The sequence below is a fragment of the Xenopus laevis genome, chromosome 6L (assembly GCF_017654675.1).
Source record: "Xenopus laevis strain J_2021 chromosome 6L, Xenopus_laevis_v10.1, whole genome shotgun sequence".
Taxonomy (NCBI): Eukaryota; Metazoa; Chordata; class Amphibia; order Anura; family Pipidae; genus Xenopus; species Xenopus laevis.
In genome coordinates, this window is record NC_054381.1 from 116,013,688 (window position 1) to 116,038,520 (window position 24,833).

Here is a 24,833-nt window from a genome sequence, read left to right on the forward strand (position 1 = left end):
TGATGCAGCAGTGCTAAATCTCGAGTTTGTTTACTGATGAAAGCTACACGTTTCTGTCTGTATATAACATGTGAGGGAGGAGGATCTGTTAAATTCAATGAAAATGTACATTATTCTCTCTGATGTCCCCGTGAAGTAATTGTAAGCAGTTATGACAAATGTATGTTTAATTGTTTGAAGTGATCATAGGAAGTAGAATAGACAAATGCTTGAGCTGTAGTTACCATATGGATTTCTTAATTAAAGCTTAAACAATAATAAAGGGTTACCAAATTGATGACTGTTGAATTCATTTGTCACTCAGATACACTTATGACGGCTCATCTACATGATCTGTATTCCACTGTGAGTTAAATCAATGGGAAGTGAGTGTAAATCAATATATCTCTGCAGCACCACCATTAGAAATAAAGCGTTCTCATACTAAGTTGGCAGACTACAGCCCTCATCTGTCTGGACAAGTTACATCCAAAACAGGTCAATGTCCTGTTTAAATCTGCCCCCCCCCCCCAAAGCTGAAATCTCCTTTCATTTTGCAGTTTATTTGGGCAGTTCGTATGTAAGGGGCACCCCTTTTCCCCATTTGCATCTCTGGTATGTTACGTTTGGAACTAACTAAAGGTGACCATGCATAGGCTGAAAGATTTCCCTGCAGGTTTAAAGGTTGGATATTGTTCTGCTTGGTAGGGCTAATGGTGTCAGCAAGTGGATCTGAGCTACTGCTGCTCCTCACTTTCTCATCTGCCATAACAGAACAATTGTAATCCAATTGGACCAAAGGATGATCAATCAAAATTGCCTCCCGGGGTGCCATACATGCCTAGATGATTATGTAGTAAGAACTGGGCATGAGCAGTCTTAACATGGTCAATATCAAGAATCAAACCACATTTTCTATCAGTGAGACTGAGGTGTAGAGTAGGACCTTTATAGCTACAACTTTTTCCTTTAAAAAAAACAACAAAAAAAACCGAAAACCTCCCGAGCTCTGTATGTGCCATTGTGTGACTGACCTATACAGTGACTGCTGTTTGGGCTTACAATGTCTTTAGCTGGGTTGCAAGCGTGTCTCTGAAAGACTTGGCACTTTAGTGTATTTTATACTAAACAAAGATGGCCTGCATGATAGAAAAAACCCACAAACAAACACCTAGAGAAGCCTTGAAACCTTAAAACTTCAGGAACAAAATCCAAAATTGAACGTCCTATATGTTGACAATCATAAACACTATGTTTGGAGAAGAGCACACCATTCCTACCTTAAAGGAAAACTAACCCCCCCCGAACAATGTAGGTCTCTATAAACAGATATTACATAAAACAGCTCATATGTAAAACCCTGTTTCATGTAAATAAACCATTTTCATAATAATATACTTTTTTAGTTGTATGTGCCATTGGGTAATCTGAAATTGAAAACAGCCATTTTAAAATATAAGGGCCGCCCCCTGGAATCGTGGGATTTACGATGCACACAAAATCGATACATGTTGGGTCACATGAGCCAATTAATTTGCTTCCACACTTCTTCCAGTTAAGGCAGCCATAGATATATATACCAGTTTGGTAAGGTTCTTTCATATGCCACTTCATTTGAAATCTACTATCTGTTGCTTAAGTATTCATTTTGGGGATTCACTTTTCTTTAAGTTGTGTGGAGGTGGGAGGGTGCAGGGTGAGAGCTACAGCAGCACAGGCAATTCAGTCAAAACTGATGGCAAGATGAATGCAGAATCTTGTCAGAAAATATTGAAGATTTGGATTTAGCAGCCTGAAACCTACACATGGTGTACTTGTACTTCCCAACATGCCAATAATCTGTAGGGTGGAAAATGGGCAGAGAATAGGTGAGCCTACCTATACAAAGGTTTATCTGTTAGTGGAGAGGGTCAGGGAAGGGAATTACATTGCTAGTGAATTCATAGTTCCAGCCCTGGCCCTAGCTGGTGATTTACTGGCTGGGCTGGGTTGGTCATATACTAACCAGGAGGCAGCCATATTGATTAACAAACTCTAGCGCAATGGAACACTAGGAGATTGGTCACCCCAGATAAATATTTTCAACCACAGGCAACTAATCTGCAAATTCTTTCCCACAGACAATAATGGAAATCACCAATGGGAAAACATACGCAGTGCTTCGTTTTTCTGAGGTCACCCAAAGTTACCCTTAGTGTGTCCTTTAAATCACAAGCATTGAGTGCTTACTATAATTGACTACTATTTGCTGATTCAAGCAACTGATGTTGCGCTCTTCTACCTTTCACTATATTGGGCCTTTTGGGGAGCCCAGGGAACTGTTTCCTGAAAGCAGCACTGCCATCTTTTTTGGTTCTCACTGGAGTACCCTGGGCAGATCTAAGAGGGCCATTCTCAGTACAGAAATCTCTGAAGATTGAGGTCCCCCAGCATGACAATGGGCACTTGGAAAATCAGAAGCAAAGGACAGAACTCCTCAGCTGGTGTATGTTTTTGAAGAAGAAGAGCACTAACCTGGGCCACTAGAATCACTGGGTGAGGCTAACTCATTGGCCACTCCAGTGATCCTTTTCGAGTGCACTTTTTAGGGTCTTAAAATAAGTATTGCCTTGTGAAGACAGGGGCAAATAACAGATTTGCTGACCTTATTTGTTAGGGGACCTGTACCAAGGAACATGCATATATGTATAAACTGCACATATATGAGTTAAGGTGAACAAATCCGGCTCTGAAACTTTGCTTAATCTTAATTAACACGACAGAACTACGGGTATAGATTCCAGCTAATTGGCTTAAAGGCTGACTAAACCCTGCTCACCGTAGACATCGGTTGGTCCGGGTGCACAATGCCCCGGACCCCACTCTTGAATATAAACACCAGGTTCTTCAAGTCCGCTGTACAAATAGTTAAACAGTAAAAGCAGAGCTACGAATCTTACCCTGCAGGAATGGTGACCCGGGTGCAGCCAGCCCCGAGTCCGTCACTAGGAAGGAACGCCAAAGGTCAGGTAGAAGATTTGCAGGCCGCGCACTCCTAGGACACCAACACGAATCGCTCGTCTCCAAATGTTTTAAAAAGGTAAACTCTTTATTAAGACATACGATCAATCAAACAACCATAGCGTCTGAGGTCTGTTTGATTGATCGTATGTCTTAATAAAGAGTTTACCTTTTTAAAACATTTGGAGACGAGCGATTCGTGTTGGTGTCCTAGGAGTGCGCGGCCTGCAAATCTTCTATATGAGTTAAGGTGTACCACAGTGACCTCATGTGGCCAGAAAATAAATTACAACCATAGGAACATAAATATTAGGAACCTTATAGAGATAGATGTTGCCCTGGGGGGAAAAATTTAACTTGCAAACACACGATGGGCCACAGAGTTGCTAGTTGAGTGGAGATCACCTGGATATTGAAACAATACTGTCTGGTGGCTGGAACAACTGACACTGGATCCAGGAGATTGATAATGAATCAGCATTACTGCAACTGCAATAAAGAGGAAAGAGGATTCACAAACCAGATAAGCTATTTTTTTAAATACTATACTTCTAGCAACAGGGGTGGTGCTTTTGTGTATATATATATATATATACTGGTTGCAATTAGACTGGAGGTTCAAGTGGCAAACTTCTGGTGTTTTTGCCCAAGAAGGCGAGACAAAGTTTGATAAACCGTTTTTACATAGTGACCCCAACACCTGATATAAGTGTGCCATTGTGGACAGGAGCAACCTCCCATTTTAAAACAGCTTGGGAGGGGTCCTCACAGTCAAGCTCCAAACAAACATTGCCTTTACTGTGCAGAACAAACTGTTGGCACTAAGTGTAATGGAAACTGTTCCTGTGCTGTGTGTATCAGATTTGGAAATCATTTACACACAAGGCTCAGCAGAAGGTCTCTGTTAGCCTAATTTTATACCTGGTATGTTACCTACTGATACATCCATGTGTGTGTGTGTGTGTGTGTGTGTGTGTGTGTGTGTGTGTACATACTGAGATCAATGGTGTTCACATGTCCAGTGTCGGACTTGGACACCAGGGACCCATCCAAAAACCTTAGACCAGGGGCCCACTCTGAGTACTAATATTCTTCATCAACCTATATTCTCCTAGTCTGTTTTCTTTATACTATAATCAATTATTCCATCTATTTAGCCTCTTTGTCCTCATGGAAATAGGGAATGGCCATGAAATATGCCAAAAGTTTAGCAGCATGAGGGTCCACTGACACCTGGGCCCACCGGGAGTTTTCCTGGTGTCCCTGTGGGCCAGTCCGACACTTCACCGGTCACTGTACACACAGACCAAAATCCACCCCGTGTGTACACTGATAGACAGATATCCAATAAGTATGGGCAGTCAAACTACAATGTTCATACTCCTGTAATGGTGGTGCAGAGACCCATAGATGGTAAGCATACGTCATACACTACACAACTCACACTCCATGTACAGTGTCAGTTACACTCCATGTAAAGTTATACTTCCTAGAAGCACACAGTGTAGGTAATGTTTGTTCTTTGAGAAGAGTGCTCAGCCATTCTTCTCTCATAACAAAACCTAAAAGAACATCTTGCTATGGCAGTGACCTTTTTCTGATAACTTTTCAAGAAATAATATGAAAGTTCCAGGAAAGTCTTTCATACCTCTATCCACCAATCCTATTTCCTGGCCCCACCCTTTTGCACCCTCCTGCTCTCAACCTACTTAAACTCCAGCATTAAAAAATCATCCTTAGAGAGACCATACCAAGCTTTGGCCACCCATTGCCTTGTTAGTGCTGTGAGACGTATGATTGTGTCCAGTAATGAACATGAAATGCATGGCATAGAGCAGTGGTCCCCAACCAGTAGCTTGTGAGCAACATGTTGCTCTTTGACCCCTTGGATGTTGCTCCCAGTGGCCTCAAAGCAGGTGCTTATTCTTGAATTCCTGGCTTGGAGGCAAGTTTTGGTTGTATAAAATCAAATGTAATGCCAAACAGTTTCCTGTAGGCTGCCAGTCCACAAATGCACTACCAATAGTCAATAACAGCCCTTATTAGGCACCTCCAGGCACTTCTTTCATGCTTGTGTTGAACTTCAACTTTTTTTACATTTGAATGTAGCTCACAGGTAAAAAGAAGTTGGGGACCCCTGGCATAGAATATGTGCTAAAACCTGGATACCAGATGGTCAAGATCCACCTAAAAGATGCGTACATGCGTTATCCTGCAGCATCATATTATAGAAATCTTAAAATAACTATAAATATGTAAAAAATGTATGCATAAACTTCTTAAAATAACTTTTTTTGGAACTTTAATGCATTTTCGGCTCACAGGATATTATGTAAGTGACAGAAGATTGAGGAAGATCTAGCTACTTTATAGCACTTTGCCTGGTTTGAGGTTGCGAAGTCAACTCTGGCGAAAGAGGTAACGTTCAGTAAAATCTGCACTTTACTGAATTTGCAGAGTAACGCCTGTTCGCCGGAGAGAAAATACGCCTGCCGATACTGACTGCGATATTGACGGTTAGTGAATTTCCGATGTCCCTGCGGGTGGCAACACAAGTGAATTGTCGCTAGCGTTAGCCACTTCGCTCTAGTAAATCTACCCCTAAGATTGGGTCTTGAGTCCCGCACAATGAGAAATACTTTGGGAAGCCCAGATATGCTGAACCTCCTTTTAGATGGGTTTCAATCTCAGTACTGAGATTAACTGCCTCTGCATTGTTTAAACCTCAAATTCAGACTGTAATCCCCCCTGCATTGTTCACACTTGTAACACCTCTATTGTTCACATCCTAAAGATTTGTAATCTTCACACTTGAGACCCAGACTGAAAGTGCCCACATTGTTCACACAAACTGCTGGAGGGGCACCAGCACTGTATCACTGTATGTAGTACATCTTAGTGGTCCTGATAGGTTTAACTGACTCCTGGCTGCCCTATGCTCCCTGTGTGTCCCATACTCTGCCTGCCCTATGCTCCCTGTGTGTGCCCCATACACTGCCTGTATAACATAAGCCTTGTATTCTGGGGTTTGTTAGAATTTTTCGGGGACCCTAAAGTGTTTAATCATGTGCTGTGTTATCCACAGGGAAGGATGAGGCGTATGGATTTTTTTTTTTATAAGTGATATCCCTGCAGTGAGCACAAATCAATTTTGTTTTTTGATGTGTGGACATGGTCTTGTGGTAACATGGGTGTGGTTTAAAGTGGGTGTGGTTTAAAAACAGGGCATGGTCAATACTGGCTTCCATTATCGGCCCTCCATCATGTAGGCCAGACAAATTCCGACCCTCGGTACCACAGAAGTTGGACAGCACTTGCGTAGAGTATAATAAGTGTAGAAGAGCATACTGGTGGAAGCAAAAGCTTAGAAAAAATTAGGGGGGGGGGGGGGTTGTTTGAAAATAAATAAAGCAAAGATTGTAATTCCTGTCTGTCACCACAGTTTGATTTAGGGTGACTGAGACAGAAACATAGGGACACATAATTTTTTGTCATCTTCATGCCTAAATCTTCTCTTTAAAATCTGAACTTTCAGCTCAGTGAATGCGCCACATTTGCTAGTAACACTGTATTGCTAAGGTGAAATCTTATCTAGTGCTTCACTAAAGTGTTTGGGCCGTAAGTCCTTTTTCCATCTTACTGTGGATAACTGGCATAGAGAGTGAAAAGGTAAATTGCCCAATTGTATCCTAGCATTGAGGGGGGTTGCTATGCAGAAAGAAAACTATAATGGGGCAAAAGCATATATACTTGAGGGGAGCGAAGTGGATGGTCTAAAGAAACAAGTGGCACTTGATTACATAGGTCTGGGATCAGCAGGAATAGGTAAATGCTATTATACAGAATTAGTTACACACACTTGTTGCAGTAACACTTTATTCAATGTATGTTTAGTGTGATGCTAGAAACATTAAACAGAAATAGTCTCAAGACTCTTTAGAACAGTGGTTCCTTAATTGCGATTCTGGCCCTCTTACGGCAGCCCAGAGGGGGGCCTAATGTAAAGGCCAGTTAAGGTGAGTTTTTTTTGGGAGGGGGGGTTTATCCATTTGTTTTCTTAAATATTCCCAGAATCCCAAGCTTGACTGTCCATTAGGGTGAGATTTGGGCTGCAAATACATTTCACTATGATACAGCAGTGTTTTTATATAGCTACAACATTTTCATAATCTATGGAGGGCGTAGATCGAATATCTAACCACAACGGGGACATCCAAGGTGCAGGTTACCAGCTGCTTTTAAAAAAAAAACTCCCTGCATGATCCAGTAGGGTTCAGGAGATGGGTGAGGTGCAGTTTAAAAGCAGCTGGAGCAGGTTTGGCACTTACTTAAATTGCATTTAAAGCCAGCACAAATTGAATTCTCTAAATTTCCTCAGAGTGGGTCCTGCCCCACGTACTTTTGCATTTTACATTTCATATGTTTAATGATTCTTCATCTATAAGCAGTTTGACTATTAACAGCAGGGTATTGAGTTAACCCTAGGGTTGCTGAATTTTAGACCAGAAATGCAAATATCTCAGAAACTGCTAAAAACAGAAATCGGGGGAAAAAAAACTGCAAAAGGGCTCAGACAAGCACCCCAAAGCCATTCACGGACATATTTTGTGTTTTTATTCATTTTAATGTAATCCCAGATAGGCCTGCTATTTATCTAGTAATTATACTCATATCAGAAATGATGTATTCACTTCTTATAATACAGGCATCACATTATATACTCTATAATGTGTATATATAATGTGTACACTTCTTTGTACTGTATAGTAGTATGTACTGCAGTGCAGCAACCTCTACAATGTTCAGTAACACAATTTGCAGGTGTGGTTAGTGTTCCTATCTGTTCTCTCACATTGTGTTACACAGCTACAGACAACCCATAGATCCCACATTTAGTCTTGCCTAGCAGAGTGCTGTAAATCAGGTACATTGTGTATTCCCCCTGCTAGAATAACTGAAACCGCATAGGAATCTGTAGAGTAATGCTGAATGGGCCCACATTCAAAAGTTTGTTTATTGCAAAACCAACACATATTATGAATAAAAATTCCATGTTTTCTTGGCCATTGATAAAATCTGGGCTGACTGCTTCCTGCACAGCAGAAATTTAAAAAAAAAAAAAAAAAAGAAATCTACCTATTAATAATGTTAATATTTATACATTAAATGCTGCTGGATCAGACAGAATACACAATATAATGAGCTACAGTCTAGTTTCACCATCCCTTTACAATTCAAAGTGGTGAGAACCCCTAAGTGTGTTGGCTTCATTAAAAACACTGAGTGTACCGTTCGTCGTCATTCCGCAGCTTATTAACATCCTTTTGTTTTCTTCCACAGAGGACAACACTGATGAATGCGGTGCTTTCTTGCGTCTTGCCGATATACGACTCTCCCTACGTACAAAACTGCATAGAGTTCATTTATTACACTAATAACGTTTGCGCAGCTTCCTCTCTGAAACTACAAAAACAGTGCGCTTGTTCCATTACAAAAGATAATGTTGTAGCAAACTATTAAAATATAGACTCTGCCCCTGTGGTGAGCTTGTTTGGGGAAAAAAATGTGCATTGATTTGGCATTTGCAAAACACTCTAGTGTCCAGATACATTTAGGAAGAACCCCCCCACCCCCACTTCAGTACAAAACTCATCCCCCACTATCAAAATGTAACTTATTAAAAGAGAAAAAAAACAAAAACACATCCTTGGATTAGTTGCTAACATTTCATAGTGGAAGTATGAGAGCAAACGTTTCCTGAGTTGACGTAGAGTTGATGTGCTACTCCTGGGACAACCAATGGATTCCTAATACAGACTCTATCTGCAGTGTCCGTGTCAATGGTTAAAGAGACGTTCTTGTTCTGTGCCTCGGACTCTCTGCAGCGCAGCTTGCACCTTCGCTTTATTCACTTGCGGGCCTGAAAGGACAAGATGCGAGTGGAAAAGAAAAATATTATTATTATTATTACTATACAAAATCATCCAAAGCATTAGCTGCCGACAAATACCTCAGGGATCCCAAAACAGCACAATTAATGACTCAGGACAGCAGCTATCATTTATTGCAGCAACAAAGGGTTTATGTCTTTAAAGGAATAGTTCAGAACAAAAATAAAACTTGAGTAAATAGGCTGTGTAAAATAAAACATGTTTCTAATATAGTTAGCTAGCCAAAAATGTAATGTATAAAGGCTGGGGTGATTGGATGTCTAACATAATAGCCAGAACACTACTTCCTGCTTTGCAGCTCTCTTGGTTTCCACTGATTGGTTACCAGGCAGTAATCAATCAATGACTTGAGGGGGCCACGTGGGTCATAACTGTTGCTTTTGAATCTGAGCTGAATGCGGAGGATCAATTACAAACTCACTGAACAGTTATGTCCCATGTGACCCCCCCCCTTCAAGTCGCTGACTAACTCAAGAGTTAAAAATCCAAAAAGCAGGAAGTAGTGTTCTGGCTGTTATGTTAGACATCCAATCACTCCAGCCTTTATACATTACATTTTTGGCTAACTAACTATATTAGACACATGTTTTATTTTACACAGCCTATTTACCCAAGTTTTATTTTTACACTGAACTGTTCCTTTAAATGCACAATATTTAGTACACCGTGTAAGACTTGTAAACATATTTTGGTCAAAGTGTGGTATGAAGACCTTATTTCCAACTCACCGTTTCTCATTTTAGCCCAAGTTCAAGGGAGCTACAAAGTGTGGGTCTGGGGGGGGGGGGTTACGGTCAAGTGGTTAGGCATCTCCAGTGATTCTAGTCATGTACCTCCTAGTGCTAGTGCTCTTTGTCATTCAAAAATGCTGCTAAATTTTACTTATCTCTTAGATATGTCCTGGCTAACCTTGGCAAGTAAATATGCAGTACAGAACATTTTTTCAGATGTGATTTGTACATCCGCCTGTGGGTGATACGAGGCACATGCAAATGACGTGCACTGCTCAGCAGAAGTACTCAGGCCAGCACATTCCATCTTAAAGGGGTAGTTAGCCTTCACAAAATATTGCTTTCAAACAGTACACTACAACATAATGTGAGAGACACTAGCAACTCATGTATCAAATTGTAACAATTGCACTGCTCTTTAATACAATACTAGTGCAAGAACCATGCTCAGTAGGACTCAAAACTGCTGCTGCTGAGAAATGTAATAACAAATCTATCACCTCTGAACAGGGGCTGGAATAAAGATATATTAAGATGTAGACAATGATTGGCCATTGTCATTTTAATGTGTTGTTAATTAGTGCTACAGCTCTTCAATTTGTAATTTACCAAAGGTAAAAGGTAAGTAGTCATTATTTGTTGTGTTTTATTTAAAAACAATTTTTTGTGAAGTTTAAATGCCTCTTTAAAGGAGAAGCAAATCCTAAAGTTAAAAACCGCCTACCCTAAATAGACCACCCTCCCTCCTCCCCCCACAGCCTAGCTACTACCCCGGGCAAATGTTTTATTTAAAAACAATTTTTTGTGAAGTTTAAATGCCTCTTTAAAGGAGAAGCAAATCCTAAAGTTAAAAACCGCCTACCCTACATAGACCACCCTCCCTCCTCCCCCCACAGCCTAGCTACTACCCCGGGCAAATGCCCTTAAGTCTTTACTTACCCCTCAGTGCAGGGTAGGGGTTTTTTTTAACTTTAGAGTTTGCTTCTCATTTAAGGGTAAATATGTTCAACCAGTGCAATTAGCAATCATATACATGACAGCATGTTCTATACCCAGACATAGACAATAAGAGCAGATCTGCTAAACTTCCAAATCTAAAAGGTTCATCATATCGGACAGCTTTTGTTCCCCCTTACTATTTATTTGCTAAGGAAGATGAAGAGTGTAAGCTCTGCAGGAATGATACCAAGCAGCCCTGACCATATCCAGACAGGAAGGTGCATTCCCTGATTTCAGAATTACATACAAAGTCTCATCTTTATAGTTTAATACTGAACTTTTGATAAATCTGCCCCTAATAGGCATATTTATCAAAGGTCGAATTTCAAATTCATGTTGATTTTTAAAAACTCCCCTAAACTCCCATAAATTCGAAATTCGACCAATTGAAATTTATAAAAAAAAAAATCTACATTTTAAAACAGATTAATTAAATCGACTTGAAAACTTGAATCGAATTCAGTTTGAATTTAAAAAACTTGATTCGAGTTTTTTCCCCGAAAAAATCTTGAATGTCAGGAAGGCTGCAAACAACTCCAAATTGATCCCAGGACATCTTTAGGTTTTAGGTGGCGAATAGTCTAATTCGAATTGTTAAAGGGCCAGGGTTTATGATAAATCCCAAAAATCTAACTTGAATCTGAATAACTCCCTAGTCGAATTTGACAGTTTTGACCATAAAAAATTTGAAAATTTGAATTTTCAATTCGACCCTTGATAAATCTGCCCCTAATGTAATAGCAGAAAAGAGCTTTATCACCATTCTGCCTCCCTACAATATATTACTTCACTCCAAATCACTCTTTGCTCATCACTGATGAAGTGATGTGTGCCCATAACTGTCCCTCAAGCTACAACACCTGACAGCAGTAGCTCCTTTCAGAAAAGCCCACCTTGAGGCAGATATAATATTTAAAAAAAACAGTCAAAGTTTTAGAGGAAACATTTCCTGTACAGTGTTTCTTACAGTCACTAGTGGTTTGACAGTGGCCAATCAGCAGCAGCTACAAGTCATTAAAAATCAATGTTTTAGTTTTTAATTGTAAGATTTTATTTTCTTTACAGTCCTGGAGCTGGAGAAATTTATCCCTGAAGTAATAAGCTTGGTTTATCCTCTACTCATAATCATCATCATCAACATCGCACTCACCTAAGTAACTAAGGAGAACAGGCAGAAATATTAAGCCATGTGCCGCCCCAAGAAGCACCATAGCCAGATACATTCTGAAGTAGAAGATCTTGAATATCTGGGATTTGGACAAGCCAAGCACGCCGATACCAACAAACTTTGTGAGTGTGATACCGCTGAACACCTGTTGGACAGAGAAACATTTTGAGGGAAATAAAACCTTACGTTTGTCAATGCAGCAACCACCAACCAACACTCACTTCCATAGTTGTGCAACTGTCAGCACTGGGCACGCTCACTGCCTACCGAAGTTTTGGAGAGGTGGATTCTAGCGTCATTTCTAAATAAATTTAGTAATTTTGGGCCACAAGGGATGATTGAAAAAACTTCTCATAAGAGAAGTTCCTGTTCACAAATCATTTTCTATGTCCTACCAATTTGTAGTAAAGCACAAAATGTTTTGGATTAGTTCAGGAAATGTGCATAGACAAGCATGGAATTTAATTTAATGCACCTAAAAGCTGTACTCTTTGTTGACTATGTTTTTAAATTGTTACAATTTTGTTTTTTTAAACTGTGTAACTGCAAAAACACGATAAAAATAATTGCTAAAAAAAAACAATGGACATATTGATCTGCTTTAATCAATGCTTCAATTCATTAGAAATTTCCATGATAGCCAGGGAAGTGTTAAAAATTTGCAAATAAACGGCTTGGAATCATTCGATCCACTTCAATAGGTTTTTAAAACCTGCCTCTAAATTTCCAAACTCTTACACAGATTGTGACCAGACAAATTAAGGAAGTAAGGCATCAGTGAAACTAAATTGGAGAAATGTTCCTCATTAGCTGGACTGTTTGCTCCTCCACTTTACCACTTTTTTTTTTAAACTAAATCAGCATTTACCACCAATCAGTGGAGTGAGATGATGATACCACACAGTAGGGAAATTCAGGCAGAAGAGGTATGTGTCCATCATCTACCCCACCCCCCAAACATGCACCCTAGGTACATTCCTCTTATACTTACCCCTAGTTCTGACCCTGTTTGCAACAATACTTTTCTCTTTTTTAGTGGCTTATGGAGAGATTTGCATTAAATGCAATACCAGGCTTTTGGCTGAACCGAGAGTCAGAAACCCTGGTCAGCAGGGTTGCTGACCCAAAGAAAGAGGTTGAATCTAAAACTGCAAATACCTCAGAAACTACTAAAAAAATAAAATGAATGTGAAAGTGCTCAGGAACAATCTGAATAGATTTACATCAATTAGTTTTTTTGGCTCTCTTAAGGAAAATGGAAAAAAATGTGCACCTGAATTTACCTAGCTATCAACACATACACCATCATAATTTGACAGTGCAGAGTACATATTATGTTACTTATTCTGTAACAAGACTACAATGTCAAGTCTAGAGACATTTCTCTCTCTTGCATGTGAATTGGCATACTTGAATGAGTCATAAGACTCTCGCACAGAAGGACCCACTTAAGGTCAGACATCTGCGCTCCATTAAGTACTCCTTACAAGCGTTATCGCATTATCAACTCGCCCTCTTTAATTTCATATACTTTGACATCGGCTGAATATGGCAAAAAATTTTCTGAAAAATCCACGGCATGGATGAGTGGCATGAACACTGCCCTCCAATCAGTTGTGAACTATGCTGGATGAGAAGGTACTGGAAGTTGTGGCTGGCAAATGCTAAAGGGCTGCAGGTTCCCTATGCATGCTTCTGGCCAGCAAATATAAATACAATAAACAAACAATACAAGCACTTAAAAGGAACAGTAACACCAAAATATTAAAGTAATTCAAATCAGGGCCGGAATTCATGGACAGCACGCTACCTTCACCCTGTGTGAGGAGCAAGGAGGAGGATCTGCGTGTCCCCAGTGCTCCAGAGAAAGCTGCTGGAACGGCAAGCAGCCCCTAATACTTTTTCTGCCCTAGGCCTTTGTGGCCTCGCCACAAATGCAGGCCTGATTAAAATATAATATACTGTTGCCCTGCACTGGTAAAACTGGTGTGTTTACCTCAAAAACACTACTATAGTTTATATAAGCAAGCTGTTGTGTAGCCATGGGGGCAGCCATTCAGTTTGAAAAAGGAGAAAAGTCACAGGTTACATATTCAATAACAGAGAAGTTCTCATTGTATTCTACAGAGCGTATCTGTTATCTACTATGTAAACCCAAGCCTTTTCTCCTTTTTAGCTTTGTATGGCTGCCCCCATGGCTACACAGCAGTTTATTTATATAAACTATAGTTGTGATTCTGAAGCAAACAACATTTTTACCAGTGCAGGGCAACAGTTCATTATAAATGAACTTTTTTTGGAGTTACTGTTCCTTTAACTACATTGTAACCAAGGGTTGTGTATGGAATAAAAGAACAGGTGTAGCACAAAATGGAACAGAACAGGAGAATTTTATCTAAATTGATGTTCAGCTGAGGATAGAAGCAACCACACTTAAATGGATTTAGCACTGACTTACCGAGCTACCCATATGAGCCAGGGCATCTTCGGCACGTTGTACCCGGTTTCCCCTTGTGCTGACTGAAAAAGCTCTGGTCACGTGGCTGCAGAACTCCACTGATATGCCACAGCACTATAAAGAGATTAAAGGTTCAGGAACAAGCTTAATGAGAATGGTCTTTATCTGACTCGCCATCATACGGCTTGTGTCATTTGTGTGAAATATACAATAATGGCAAACGAAAGTCACTATAATCCTACAGCAGACCAGGTCAATATATTAGCACAGAACTGTAGTCTCACATTCTTAAATTCTTCCCATAAAGTACCTGCTAATAGCTTCCTATACTTATTCTCTGCAAGCCTACCATTCCTGTAAACTATGCTGAGCACCTACTGAGCACAAAGGGTCAACAAACATTATATAAAGCATGTGGTTTTCAAACAGCACAAAAGCCATCTCATATTTACAGGTCTTTTCTCCATTGTCCCCAGGACTTTGGCAAATGTGCAGGGATAATGCATTTCACATGCACTTCTATAGACACCTAGCAAGAAGACAGTCCTGTGAGTTGGACAGGACTGGACTACTGAGCTAAATATTGCTCAACATATTGATCCTGATAAGTTAATTTTCCAATTCACCATGCACTACATAAACAAGAGCATATAGAATTGCTCCTTTATACGTCTATGCATTTTTGCTTTCAATTCATGGGGGCAGATTCCCTAAAGGGCGAAGTGAATAATGCTAGCGAAAATTCGCCAGTTCACTCCAGCGAACGGATGTAACTCTGCAAATTCACGAAGATGCAGATTTTACTGAACGTTACCAATTCACCAGAGTTCGAGGCCCTGGACGCAACTTCGCACTTTAATGAATTAGTGTTGCCCTAGCGAATTTATGCCTGGTGAAGTGTTGCGATGGCTGCGATGCAGTCACTGGCGAATTTTTGCCGGTTAGGGAATTTGCCCCAAGGTATTTCTGTTACCAGTTACAGTTCTTCCCCAGCCATATGACTTTAATGAATGCCTAAATTAGTAATTAGTACCTGGCCATGTTAACATTATAAAACATATAGTTTATAACTACAACAATATACACAATGCACATACTGACTCACCATGACCAAATTGACAAGGGACACTGCATTTAAGCTGATGTTCCAGAGCCACATGACCCCAAACATGTTGACAAGTATCATAGAAATCGTGATGCACATGAGGACGGCTGACCAGAACTCAAAGCCTAGAAGGATCACTGTCACAATGAATACTGCTGCCAGAGACACGCACAAGTTGAAGATGGTGTCATCCACAATGGTTAAATACTGCTCATAAAATACATAGAAAATACTGCAAAAAAAAAAAGAAAAAAAAAAAAAGAAAGAAAAAGGTAAACATGAAATTACCACAAATATACAGGAGAAATTCCTAAATATAATGCCTAACTATAGACTATAATAGTGGGTATATTAACAAAGGCCTATTATTAAAAGAACCATCACAAAAGTTGGTGCCGTTAGATTTACCTGTAAGGGAATACTTTGTATTTCTTCTCTGGGATGTCCATATTATCAGTAATGTTCTGTGCAATCATACGGGCTTTCCTCATAGCGTCAATAAAGTCTGTGGAGTTTTTCAGAATTGTATGATAGGTCATAAAGTAAGTCGCACCAACATCAGTGTTCTGGTCAAGAAGATCAACTGCGGAGCTATATGCTGCATGGCCCCTAGAAGAAATGGAAATCATGTTTTAAACAGAACATTAATTTAAGATTAGGGTAAAAACGACTATCTTAAAACAGCAGGAAAACAAATAATGTACATTTTAAACATACTTTGCAGAACACTGAACAATTTCACAATTCCTTTGGAGGGTTTAAATCCACTTTAAATGCCCAAATTCCATTTTTGTTAAAAGACTTTAGAAAAGCTTTAGATTTATCCCTTTCAAGTTAGTCTCCACCACATTTGCATGAAAGCCATTCTTAGTATTTTTTTATATTTTCTGAAAGTTGCGTTTCAGTTCTCTTCCCTCCAATTTCATGTTGGTCACCTGGTCCTAGCCATAGGTTTCTATGATATCGCCTTTCCTCTAAAATGCATAAGGTATGGTCATGAGTCTTACCTGACATGCTTTATTATTAAGACATTACACCGAGGCCTGCAATGGATCAGATTTCCACAATTAAAAGTGGGTGTTGGGAGATTAGGGGGTGCAGGAATGCCGGTCACAGATTGAAGACAGATTAATTCCAGCTAGCCTTTGATAATCCCATGTTTATGGGATAATCCCATGTATATCATGTCTGATATTGTGGGAAACAGGGAAAGTGTTTAAAGCTGTGGGTAATTTTATTGTGGGAAACAGGGAAAGTGTTTAAAGCTGTGGGTAATAGTTCCAAGTTCGTAAAAATGTTTTTCCAGTTTAGTTGTTATTCTAAATTTTTAGATCCACTCAGGTATAGATTATCTTAGTTTCCTTTCTTTGTGCATTTTTTCATTTTAATAATCGGAATATGTAACAAATTGACAACATTTAAAAGAGCACATCATTATAAAGCGACTTACTCACCCTTTTCCACATTTGGGGTTTGGATTATCAGAGAGAAACATGGGTAAATACTTCATAAAATCCTCTCCAACTGGTTTGCGCTTTCCTTCTGGAGTGTAGGGCCGGCATGACATGCAGGATGGATTAACCACTGCAAAGGTTAATGAAGGAAGATATATTAACACATACAAATCATCTAGACTTTTCTCAACATGTTGATGCAATGCCAATAAATAAATGATCCTTCAAATTAACTAAGTGCCTCTCTTACTGGACCTGTCCTGCTTTGCTTCTGATAAGATACATGAATCACCCAGATCGCCAACCCAGGAAGTCTTTTGTCAGTGCTTTTGCTGCCAGTATTTTTCTAGCTTTTTTTTTTTTTATTTTTTTTTAGCACTTTTGTTTTTTTAAGCATGATTAATTCAGTGCTCGTCACACTTCAAATCTCTTTAGTTTGGCACAAACATACACTGGTGTGCATTCTTTAACAAAAGCCAAAAATGTAGACTAAATCATAGCTTGTGTTTTCTACTCTAATGCAATATAAAAGTTTAAGTAGGTCTATGACACAATAAGTTGGCACTAAACCAAGTGCTAATATTTAGGGATGCACCGAATCCACTTTTTTGGATTCGGCCGAACCCCCGAATCCTTCACGAAGGATTTGGCCGAATACCGAACCGAATCCGAACCCTAATTTGCATATGCAAATTAGGGGTGGGAAGGGGAAAACATTTTTTACTTCCTTGTTTTCTGACAAAAAGTCACACAATTTCCCTCCCTGCCCCTAATTTGCATATGCAAATTAGGATTCGGATTGGCCGGGCAGAAGGATTCGGCCGAATCCGAATCCTGCTGAAAAAGGCCGAATCCTGGCCGAATCCCGAACCGAATCCTGGATTCCGTGCATCCCTACTAATATTTAAAGTGTCTGCAAATTGCAAGGCAACAGACAAGACTCATTCTGCAAGGATTTTTTATACCAGGCCTTTCTATGGTCTTAAAGGGACAATGTTCACTAGTAAAGTCCAATTTCATTCTAAAGGGCTTTTTCAAAACATCTAAAACATTTTGGATTTTGTTGTGCTAACAAAGAACAGTGAAAATGAAAGCACTTTCAGTTCACAGTTGTGGAACGATGAATGGGTAGTTAATCTGCTACAGAACATGATCATTTCTGTAGTTCAGCAGCAATAAACACAAAATGGTTTCTGTGGAAAAGAGGGCTGAATGGTATGCTTTATTACATTTGTAATTATTGCACAAGTGTAGAGTGCAGCACATACATTGCTGTCCATTTTCTAAACAGTAGTTTTGCTCTCCACTACAAAATAAACAATAAGCCAATGGGTAGCCCTACAGTCAGTAGGTGCAACTGAACTGTTACAATTGCTGTAAAGAAAACTTTAGGTCCTCATCAAAAGGGAATTTAGTCTGGAAAGTATTGGATGTCAGGGGGTACCACTACAGAATTAAAACTTTCACTATTTCGCGGCAGGGGTAATGTTTAGCAAGAGCTAGAAGACTGCTAGATGCAAAGTTCCACATAGTATCAAAAGTCCTGCCCTTACCCCAAGAATACAAATAGATATGCACATTTGCTTTTCTAAAATCACTAAAATGGTGATATATGGTTAATAAAAACGAGCATTGGTGCACGTTACCTGAAGCATTGCAGAATTGTTCTGTATCATTATATAATCGACAGCAAGTAGACTGTGGCTTTACCCAATCAAAGTAATCGTCGATCCAAGAGGAAGGTGCGTATCCAATCTTTGTACTGAAGTATAAAGGAAAGGAGCCATGTTACTAAATTAATATTTAAATTCCCTGTGTGACAATAAGATCATCCAAGCAGCTCATATCCATCACATACACAGAGAATATCAACTGGCCACTCATGCATATTGGCTAAAATAGTCCATAATTCAGCGAATTTATGGCCTACTCACTAGTTGCTTATCCCAGCAGCGGTGTAGATCTCTTGCACCAGTGAATTGTTATTGCATCCAGCTCCACCACACACCATGGCTTGTCCTTCCTTTGTAGTATAATTATGTCCTTCTTCAACCACAAAATACACTGGAGGTCCAGTATGTAGGTATTTGCTGAGTGACCCAAAATAATCTAGCATGTAGGAATCCTGAGGGTTAAACAAAGATTGGCTACTAACATAAAATCAAGTCTACAATACAGCTTGCTTTATTTAAAAATACATTTTAACTGTTGCAAATATGTTGTACAATTTGTCTAGGAGTAGTATAAACCTATATACACACATCTTTTCCTAATGTTATCTCCTGCATTCCCTGGTGCACTTGCAAGTCAGGCAATTCTCACCCAAAAACCCATTAGCTAGCATTTTCAAACAATTGTGTTCCCATGGTTCATAAAATCCACAAGCTAGGAAGTTAACTGTTACTGTGCACTTCCTAGGTTAATCAAGATTTTTGTGAAAAACATTTTTTTTTCAGAATATATACCATCAGTGAAGACTACAGAACAAACCAGAGGTTTTTGCAATGATTATTTGGTCATTAGGAGTGGCAAGAAAAGAATTTCTCGCAAAAAGTAAACGGAGCCTACTCCATTATTTCTCACTTCACATCTAAGGGAATATTCTTATGTATTGAGAAATACAAATATCCTATGCAAAGATGATGCACTTAAATCCCAGCCTCTCAAAATGAACACTTCATTGTACAAATGCAATGTGGAGTGCAATTCATCTTTTATTATTAACCAGTCACAATGTTTCTGCCTAGAGCAAAATGATTGATCTTTAAAAAGAAACTCAACAGAGAAACTTACATCAGGCATGGAGAGAGATTGATCAAGACCTATTTCCACTTTATTGACAACGGCAATGCTAAAGGACAGGATTCCAACAAAAACGGATACCTGGAACACAGGGAAATGGCAGTTAACATTTTATCTACAAAGAAATGAGAGGACTAACACAGTCATTACCTACTAGCGTCCCTTTGAATGGTTAAAAAAAAAAAAAACACACAGGGAACTCTTGCAGACAGGTATGCATTTATAGATCATAAATAAAAATATGATCTAATAGCAGATTACAAAGTAGGGGTTCCCATACACCAAATAAGCAGATTTCCAGCCTATTTTGCAAAGTGGTGGGCCAAATTGGGCTCATCCTTTTGGCCTACGGCCAGTGATCACAGTAGCCTGTGTCGAGTCACTGACCATAGCCCACAAATATTACTAGTGGTCTAGTTTTAATGTTTTTTTTTTTGACAACCCAATGAATATATCAATAAGTCCTAATCTGATATTGATCGGGGAAGCATTCATTTTGGAATCATCCATGGGCAGAATAAACTACAAACGGTTTGTTCAGCAGTCCCTCTCTGTCATGTTCATGGGCACTGATAGAGGAAAATTAACCTGTCAAAATGCAGGATGTCTAGAACATTTAAATTTAAAGAAGCATATAAAGCACAACTAAGCCTAAAATAAATTTGGTTGAATTGAAGTTAGTTGGGCAATGACTAGCAGCAGACAAAGCCACAAAACAAGTGTTTGATGTAGTACTATGTAGCAAATATTAAAAACGTAGCATATCACATCCCCAAAACAAAAAATGATTAAGCAGCTCCAAACTCTCCCCTCCCATAGGTAAAAGTCCATGATTTAAAGCCATCACAGACTTAATGAATGTGATTTGCAAATGCAGATCAGTGAAATAACTCACCACAATAGGTCTTATCCAATCCTTCATCAGTACTGGGGCATAAAACTTTTTAAAGAATATAAAAAGCCAGCTCTTCGGTTTGTCAGTGCCACGGTTTCTGTTACAGCCAGGGACACAGCAAAGGATATCTAAACGATTTTTCTGCATAAGAAAAAAAATGCCTTACAGTCAGTGAAACAGGCAAAGTGACAAAATGCAATACTTACCATTTACCAATGATGCCTTTCAAACAAGACATCTACAATGCATAACAAAACTAAGGAAACTACAGTAGAACCCCAATTCTATGCAACCACATTTTAAGTTTCCCCAGAATTAATGCAGTTTTTTTACAGTCCCATACAGGCCAGATTTTAAGTTTTTCCCATGTTATGATGCAGTTCTGATGCCACCTCATGGGAAACGTAAAATTGGGGTCCTACTGGACAGTCAAATGGAAATATTTCCAATTTTTATAACATAATCTCTTGTTCACCTCAAATAAAAGCAAGAATGTTTTATTTGGAGGATAGGATTCTTTGAAGCAAAGTTGATGGGTGGTGTTATTGTGCATTCTCTGCAATACAAATCGCTATAAACACAGCAATCATTATCCCACACACACGCTTCCAATGGATTTCATATTTTAATGGAGAACTATATCCTCCCAAACCTCAGCCCCCCCCTCTATCATCTGCCATAAAGCTGCTCAACGCTGCAGTTTTACAGCAGGTTCACACACACAAAACATATTTTAGTGGAATACACATTGTGGGAAGGGAGCCTGGGGGGAGGCAATGTAGGCAGGTGGAGAGAGCCGAGTTCTGGGGGAGGGTTTTATTCTCCTTTACATCCCGACATCTGCAGCGGCAGAAAAGGCAATTTGCATAAGTGGACCTTTCAGTCAACTTTGCATGCAGCAAAGTAAATGAAATTTAAAGCCTGTTGTAGTTTTTTTTCTACATTGAGTCACTTTTCACCTTTGATATTATTTAAATAACAGATCGGTGTAAAGTTCAGAGAGAGGTGCGTGTGCGCATGTATGCTGACTAATGGTGCACCAGTAAAGGGTAAATGTTTTCCTGAATTCTTGTCTTAAAAAGAGCCACAGAGCATGTAAACATTTTGATTTACCATCTAATAATTAAACTGAAAATGTTGTTGCTTGGCAGATTACAAATGGGGATCTACAATGAGATCATAGATGTTACCTAACCCAATGTTACAAGGGTGGTAACGATCCAAGTTCTGAATTATTTTAAGCCTCATAATAAGGACTATTGATCCTCTTCACATGGTGTTGGCCGACATCTCTGTGAGATGCAGTTCAGGTAGACTGTTGTCGAACAGTGCACCTAACTTAAATGGATGTCCTCTATCACCTGGAAAATCCAACCTGTTAAGTTCTTGAAGGAGAACTAAACCCTAGAAATGCCATATTTTATATACTGAACTTATTGCACCAGCCTAAAGTTTCAGCTTGTCAATAGTAGCAATGATCCAGGACATCAAACTTGTCACAGGGGGTCACCATCTTGGAAAGTGTCTGTGGGATCTGAGCAGCTGATAAAAAGCTTAGGGAGTCTTTTCAAATTATCAAGGAGAAAATGAGGTTGGCCTGTAATATAAGCTGATGCTACAGGGCTGATTATTACATTCTGATGTGTAGTTGCACGGATTTCTTTGCTACTGTGTAGTAATGATCTGTATTAATTATTCATCAGCCTTATATTGTGACATTTCTATTCAATGTGTACTGTATATTGTGAGTGGGTCCCTACGCTCAGTAAGTGACAGCAGCACAGAGCATGTGCAGTAAATCAGCAGAAAAGAAGATGGGGAGCTACTGGGGCATTTTGGGGGCACAGATCTTCCCTGCTAAATGGCTGTGGTTGCCTTGGGCTGGTACAGAAGCCCAAAACATAATATACAGCAACTCTAGCCTACTTCTTCAGTTAGGCTTTAGTTCTCCTTTACTAAACGACAGCATCCTGGCATTGTGGTATCAAGGTTTTCTTTTTTGAAAAAGGCTGATTAACAAAAAGCACAAACTTTGGATCCAAACTACGGTGTTTTTTACCCACAATGTAGTGTCTTCCCCAGAATTTCGAGAACCCAGAAAATAGCATCCACCACAACTTACAGGTGCATAGCACGTACAAACTTGAGCCCATTTTTTGTGAATTGCACTCAAGTTGCAGGCATAGATTTGAAATAGGGATAACAGTATTAGGGTCAGATTTGCTTGCCACAAATCAGTTGAATCCATGGATGAAACCCACTAGAGGAACCCAAAATTACCACTAGGTCCAAACTCATGATAGTAACAGGGTTCCCTAGCATCCTTGAATGCATTTAATCAGAGCAGGCAGAACATGCACAGGGCCGCACAGCAAGTTGCGAACAAATGTATAGGTGCAAGTACCTATGTGAATAGGTAATATGAAAGCATACTAAATTTTGCATGCATTCTAGTGCTCATAAATGCATCCTCAGGCTTTTTTTCTGAATTAATGTTACTGTACTTAAAAATAGATTTTTGTACTTACCGTTAAATCCTTTTCTCTTGTCCTACATTGGGGGACACAGGCACCATGGGGATGAAGATCCTGTTGCTTGGAGAAAGGACACTAAAAGGTTAAAGTGGCTCCTCCTCCTCCTGCTCTGGGCTTCATCCCCGCCTACCTCCTCAATCCTCAGTTTTCTGACCGAAGAAGAGATGACGAGCCTACCAATTGCCCATGTGAAGAGAAGGAGCTCCTCCCCAATGCAAGCTAAGCACGGTATGAACCACCTGCTGTTTGAAATTGTTGCCATTTGAACAACAAAAATTATATAAGATATTACCTGATCAATATTAACATGAACTAATACAGGGAGGGAAGGCCTGTGTCCCCCAATGTAGGACAAGAGAAAAGGATTTAACGGTAAGTACAAAAATCTATTTTTCTCTTGCCTAGATTGGGGGACACAGGCACCATGGGGACGTCCCAAAGCTACCCATGAGGGCGGGACTTTTTACCCCTAGTGTTCAGGGAATAACCACCTGCAACACTTTCCTGCCGAAGCTCGCTTCGGCTGAGGCGATGTATGCACCTTGTAGAATTTGGAAAAGGTGTGTGTGGATGACCACACTGCAGCCCTACAGACCTGTTCTGCTGAAGCCTGGAGGCGAACCACCCAAGAAGTGCTGAGTGAAGAAGTAGAATGAGCTGAACCTGGAAGGGTGTGGCCTTACCTCGTACCTCACAGGCCTTCAAGATTGTTGACCTAATCCATCTTGCATTGGTGGCCTTAGATACCTTAAGGCTTTTCCGTGGTCCTTCTGGTAAGACAAAGAGGTTGTCTAGCTTCCTTCTACTCTTGGTAGCCCTGGTGTATGTTCTGAGAGAACGAACCACATCTACATATGTAACTGTTCCAAATATGTCTTTTGTTCAGGACAAAATAAAGAAACCACCAGGTCCTGGTTAAGATGGAACTCCTTAGGAAGAATCCTAGGTAGGTCTCAACACCGCCTCGTCCTTGTAAAAAATCAAAAATGGTGGACGACAAGATAGAGCTGCTAGTTCTGAAACTAGTCTAGCCAAAGTGATGGCTAATAGAAAACTACCTGAAAAGTCAGCAGAGTTAATGGAATTGAGCCAATGGCTCGAACGGTTGCTCCTGCAATACAGAAGGTACCATATTGCGATCCCAGGGAGGGATTGTATGACGGTATGGCGGTATCATCCTCAATGCTCCCTGTAGGAAGGTCTTGATGTTGGGCAGCATTGCAAGCTGCTGCTGCTGAAAAAGGATAGATAAGGCTGATACCTGAACATTCAGTGAGCTGAGTGCCAGCCCTTATTTCTAAACCCTCCTGAAGGAATAACAATAGGCTACTTTCGTCCCAGGACTGTGGGTCTTTGGCTTTAGATTTACACCAGGATATGAATGTCCTCCATACCCTGTGGTAGATGCGTCCGAAGACGGGCTTTCTGGCCCTTAGTAAGGTCGGTATGGCCTTTTTTGGAACTCCTGATCTAGCTAGGATTATGGCTTCAAGTGTCATGCCGTTAAATCCAGCCATGGTGAACTCAGGTGGAGCATCAGTCCCTGAGATAACAGATCCATTCTGTCTGGAAGGTGGAATGGTGCGTCCACTGATGAACTTATGAGCTCTTCGAAGCAAGTGTGGTGTGGCCAGTAGGGTGCCACTACAACTGTTTCTACCCTTCTTGATTACACTTGGCAGAAGTGCCAGTGGTGGGAAGACATATGCTAGGTGAAACTGCCACGGAACCACCAGTGTGTCCATGCTAGGGCCAGA

At 40.0% G+C, this 24,833-nt stretch overlaps 1 protein-coding gene across 1 annotated transcript in view; it reads right to left on the bottom strand.

Annotated features, from left to right (window-relative positions):
* Positions 1-7,974: 7,974 nt before the first annotated feature.
* npc1.L (NPC intracellular cholesterol transporter 1 L homeolog) overlaps positions 7,975-24,833 on the bottom strand; it is a 46,408-nt gene continuing 29,549 nt past the window's right edge. Inside the window, exons 16-25 of the mRNA XM_018267943.2 lie at positions 20,543-20,683; positions 19,639-19,728; positions 18,780-18,970; positions 18,492-18,607; positions 16,846-16,975; positions 15,800-16,000; positions 15,392-15,623; positions 14,287-14,400; positions 11,811-11,973; positions 7,975-8,899 (exon numbers count right to left, since the gene is read on the bottom strand). Of these exons, the coding sequence (XP_018123432.1) occupies positions 8,817-8,899; positions 11,811-11,973; positions 14,287-14,400; positions 15,392-15,623; positions 15,800-16,000; positions 16,846-16,975; positions 18,492-18,607; positions 18,780-18,970; positions 19,639-19,728; positions 20,543-20,683 (1,461 nt within the window). The 3' untranslated portion in view covers positions 7,975-8,816. The remainder of the gene's footprint in view (positions 8,900-11,810; positions 11,974-14,286; positions 14,401-15,391; positions 15,624-15,799; positions 16,001-16,845; positions 16,976-18,491; positions 18,608-18,779; positions 18,971-19,638; positions 19,729-20,542; positions 20,684-24,833) is intronic.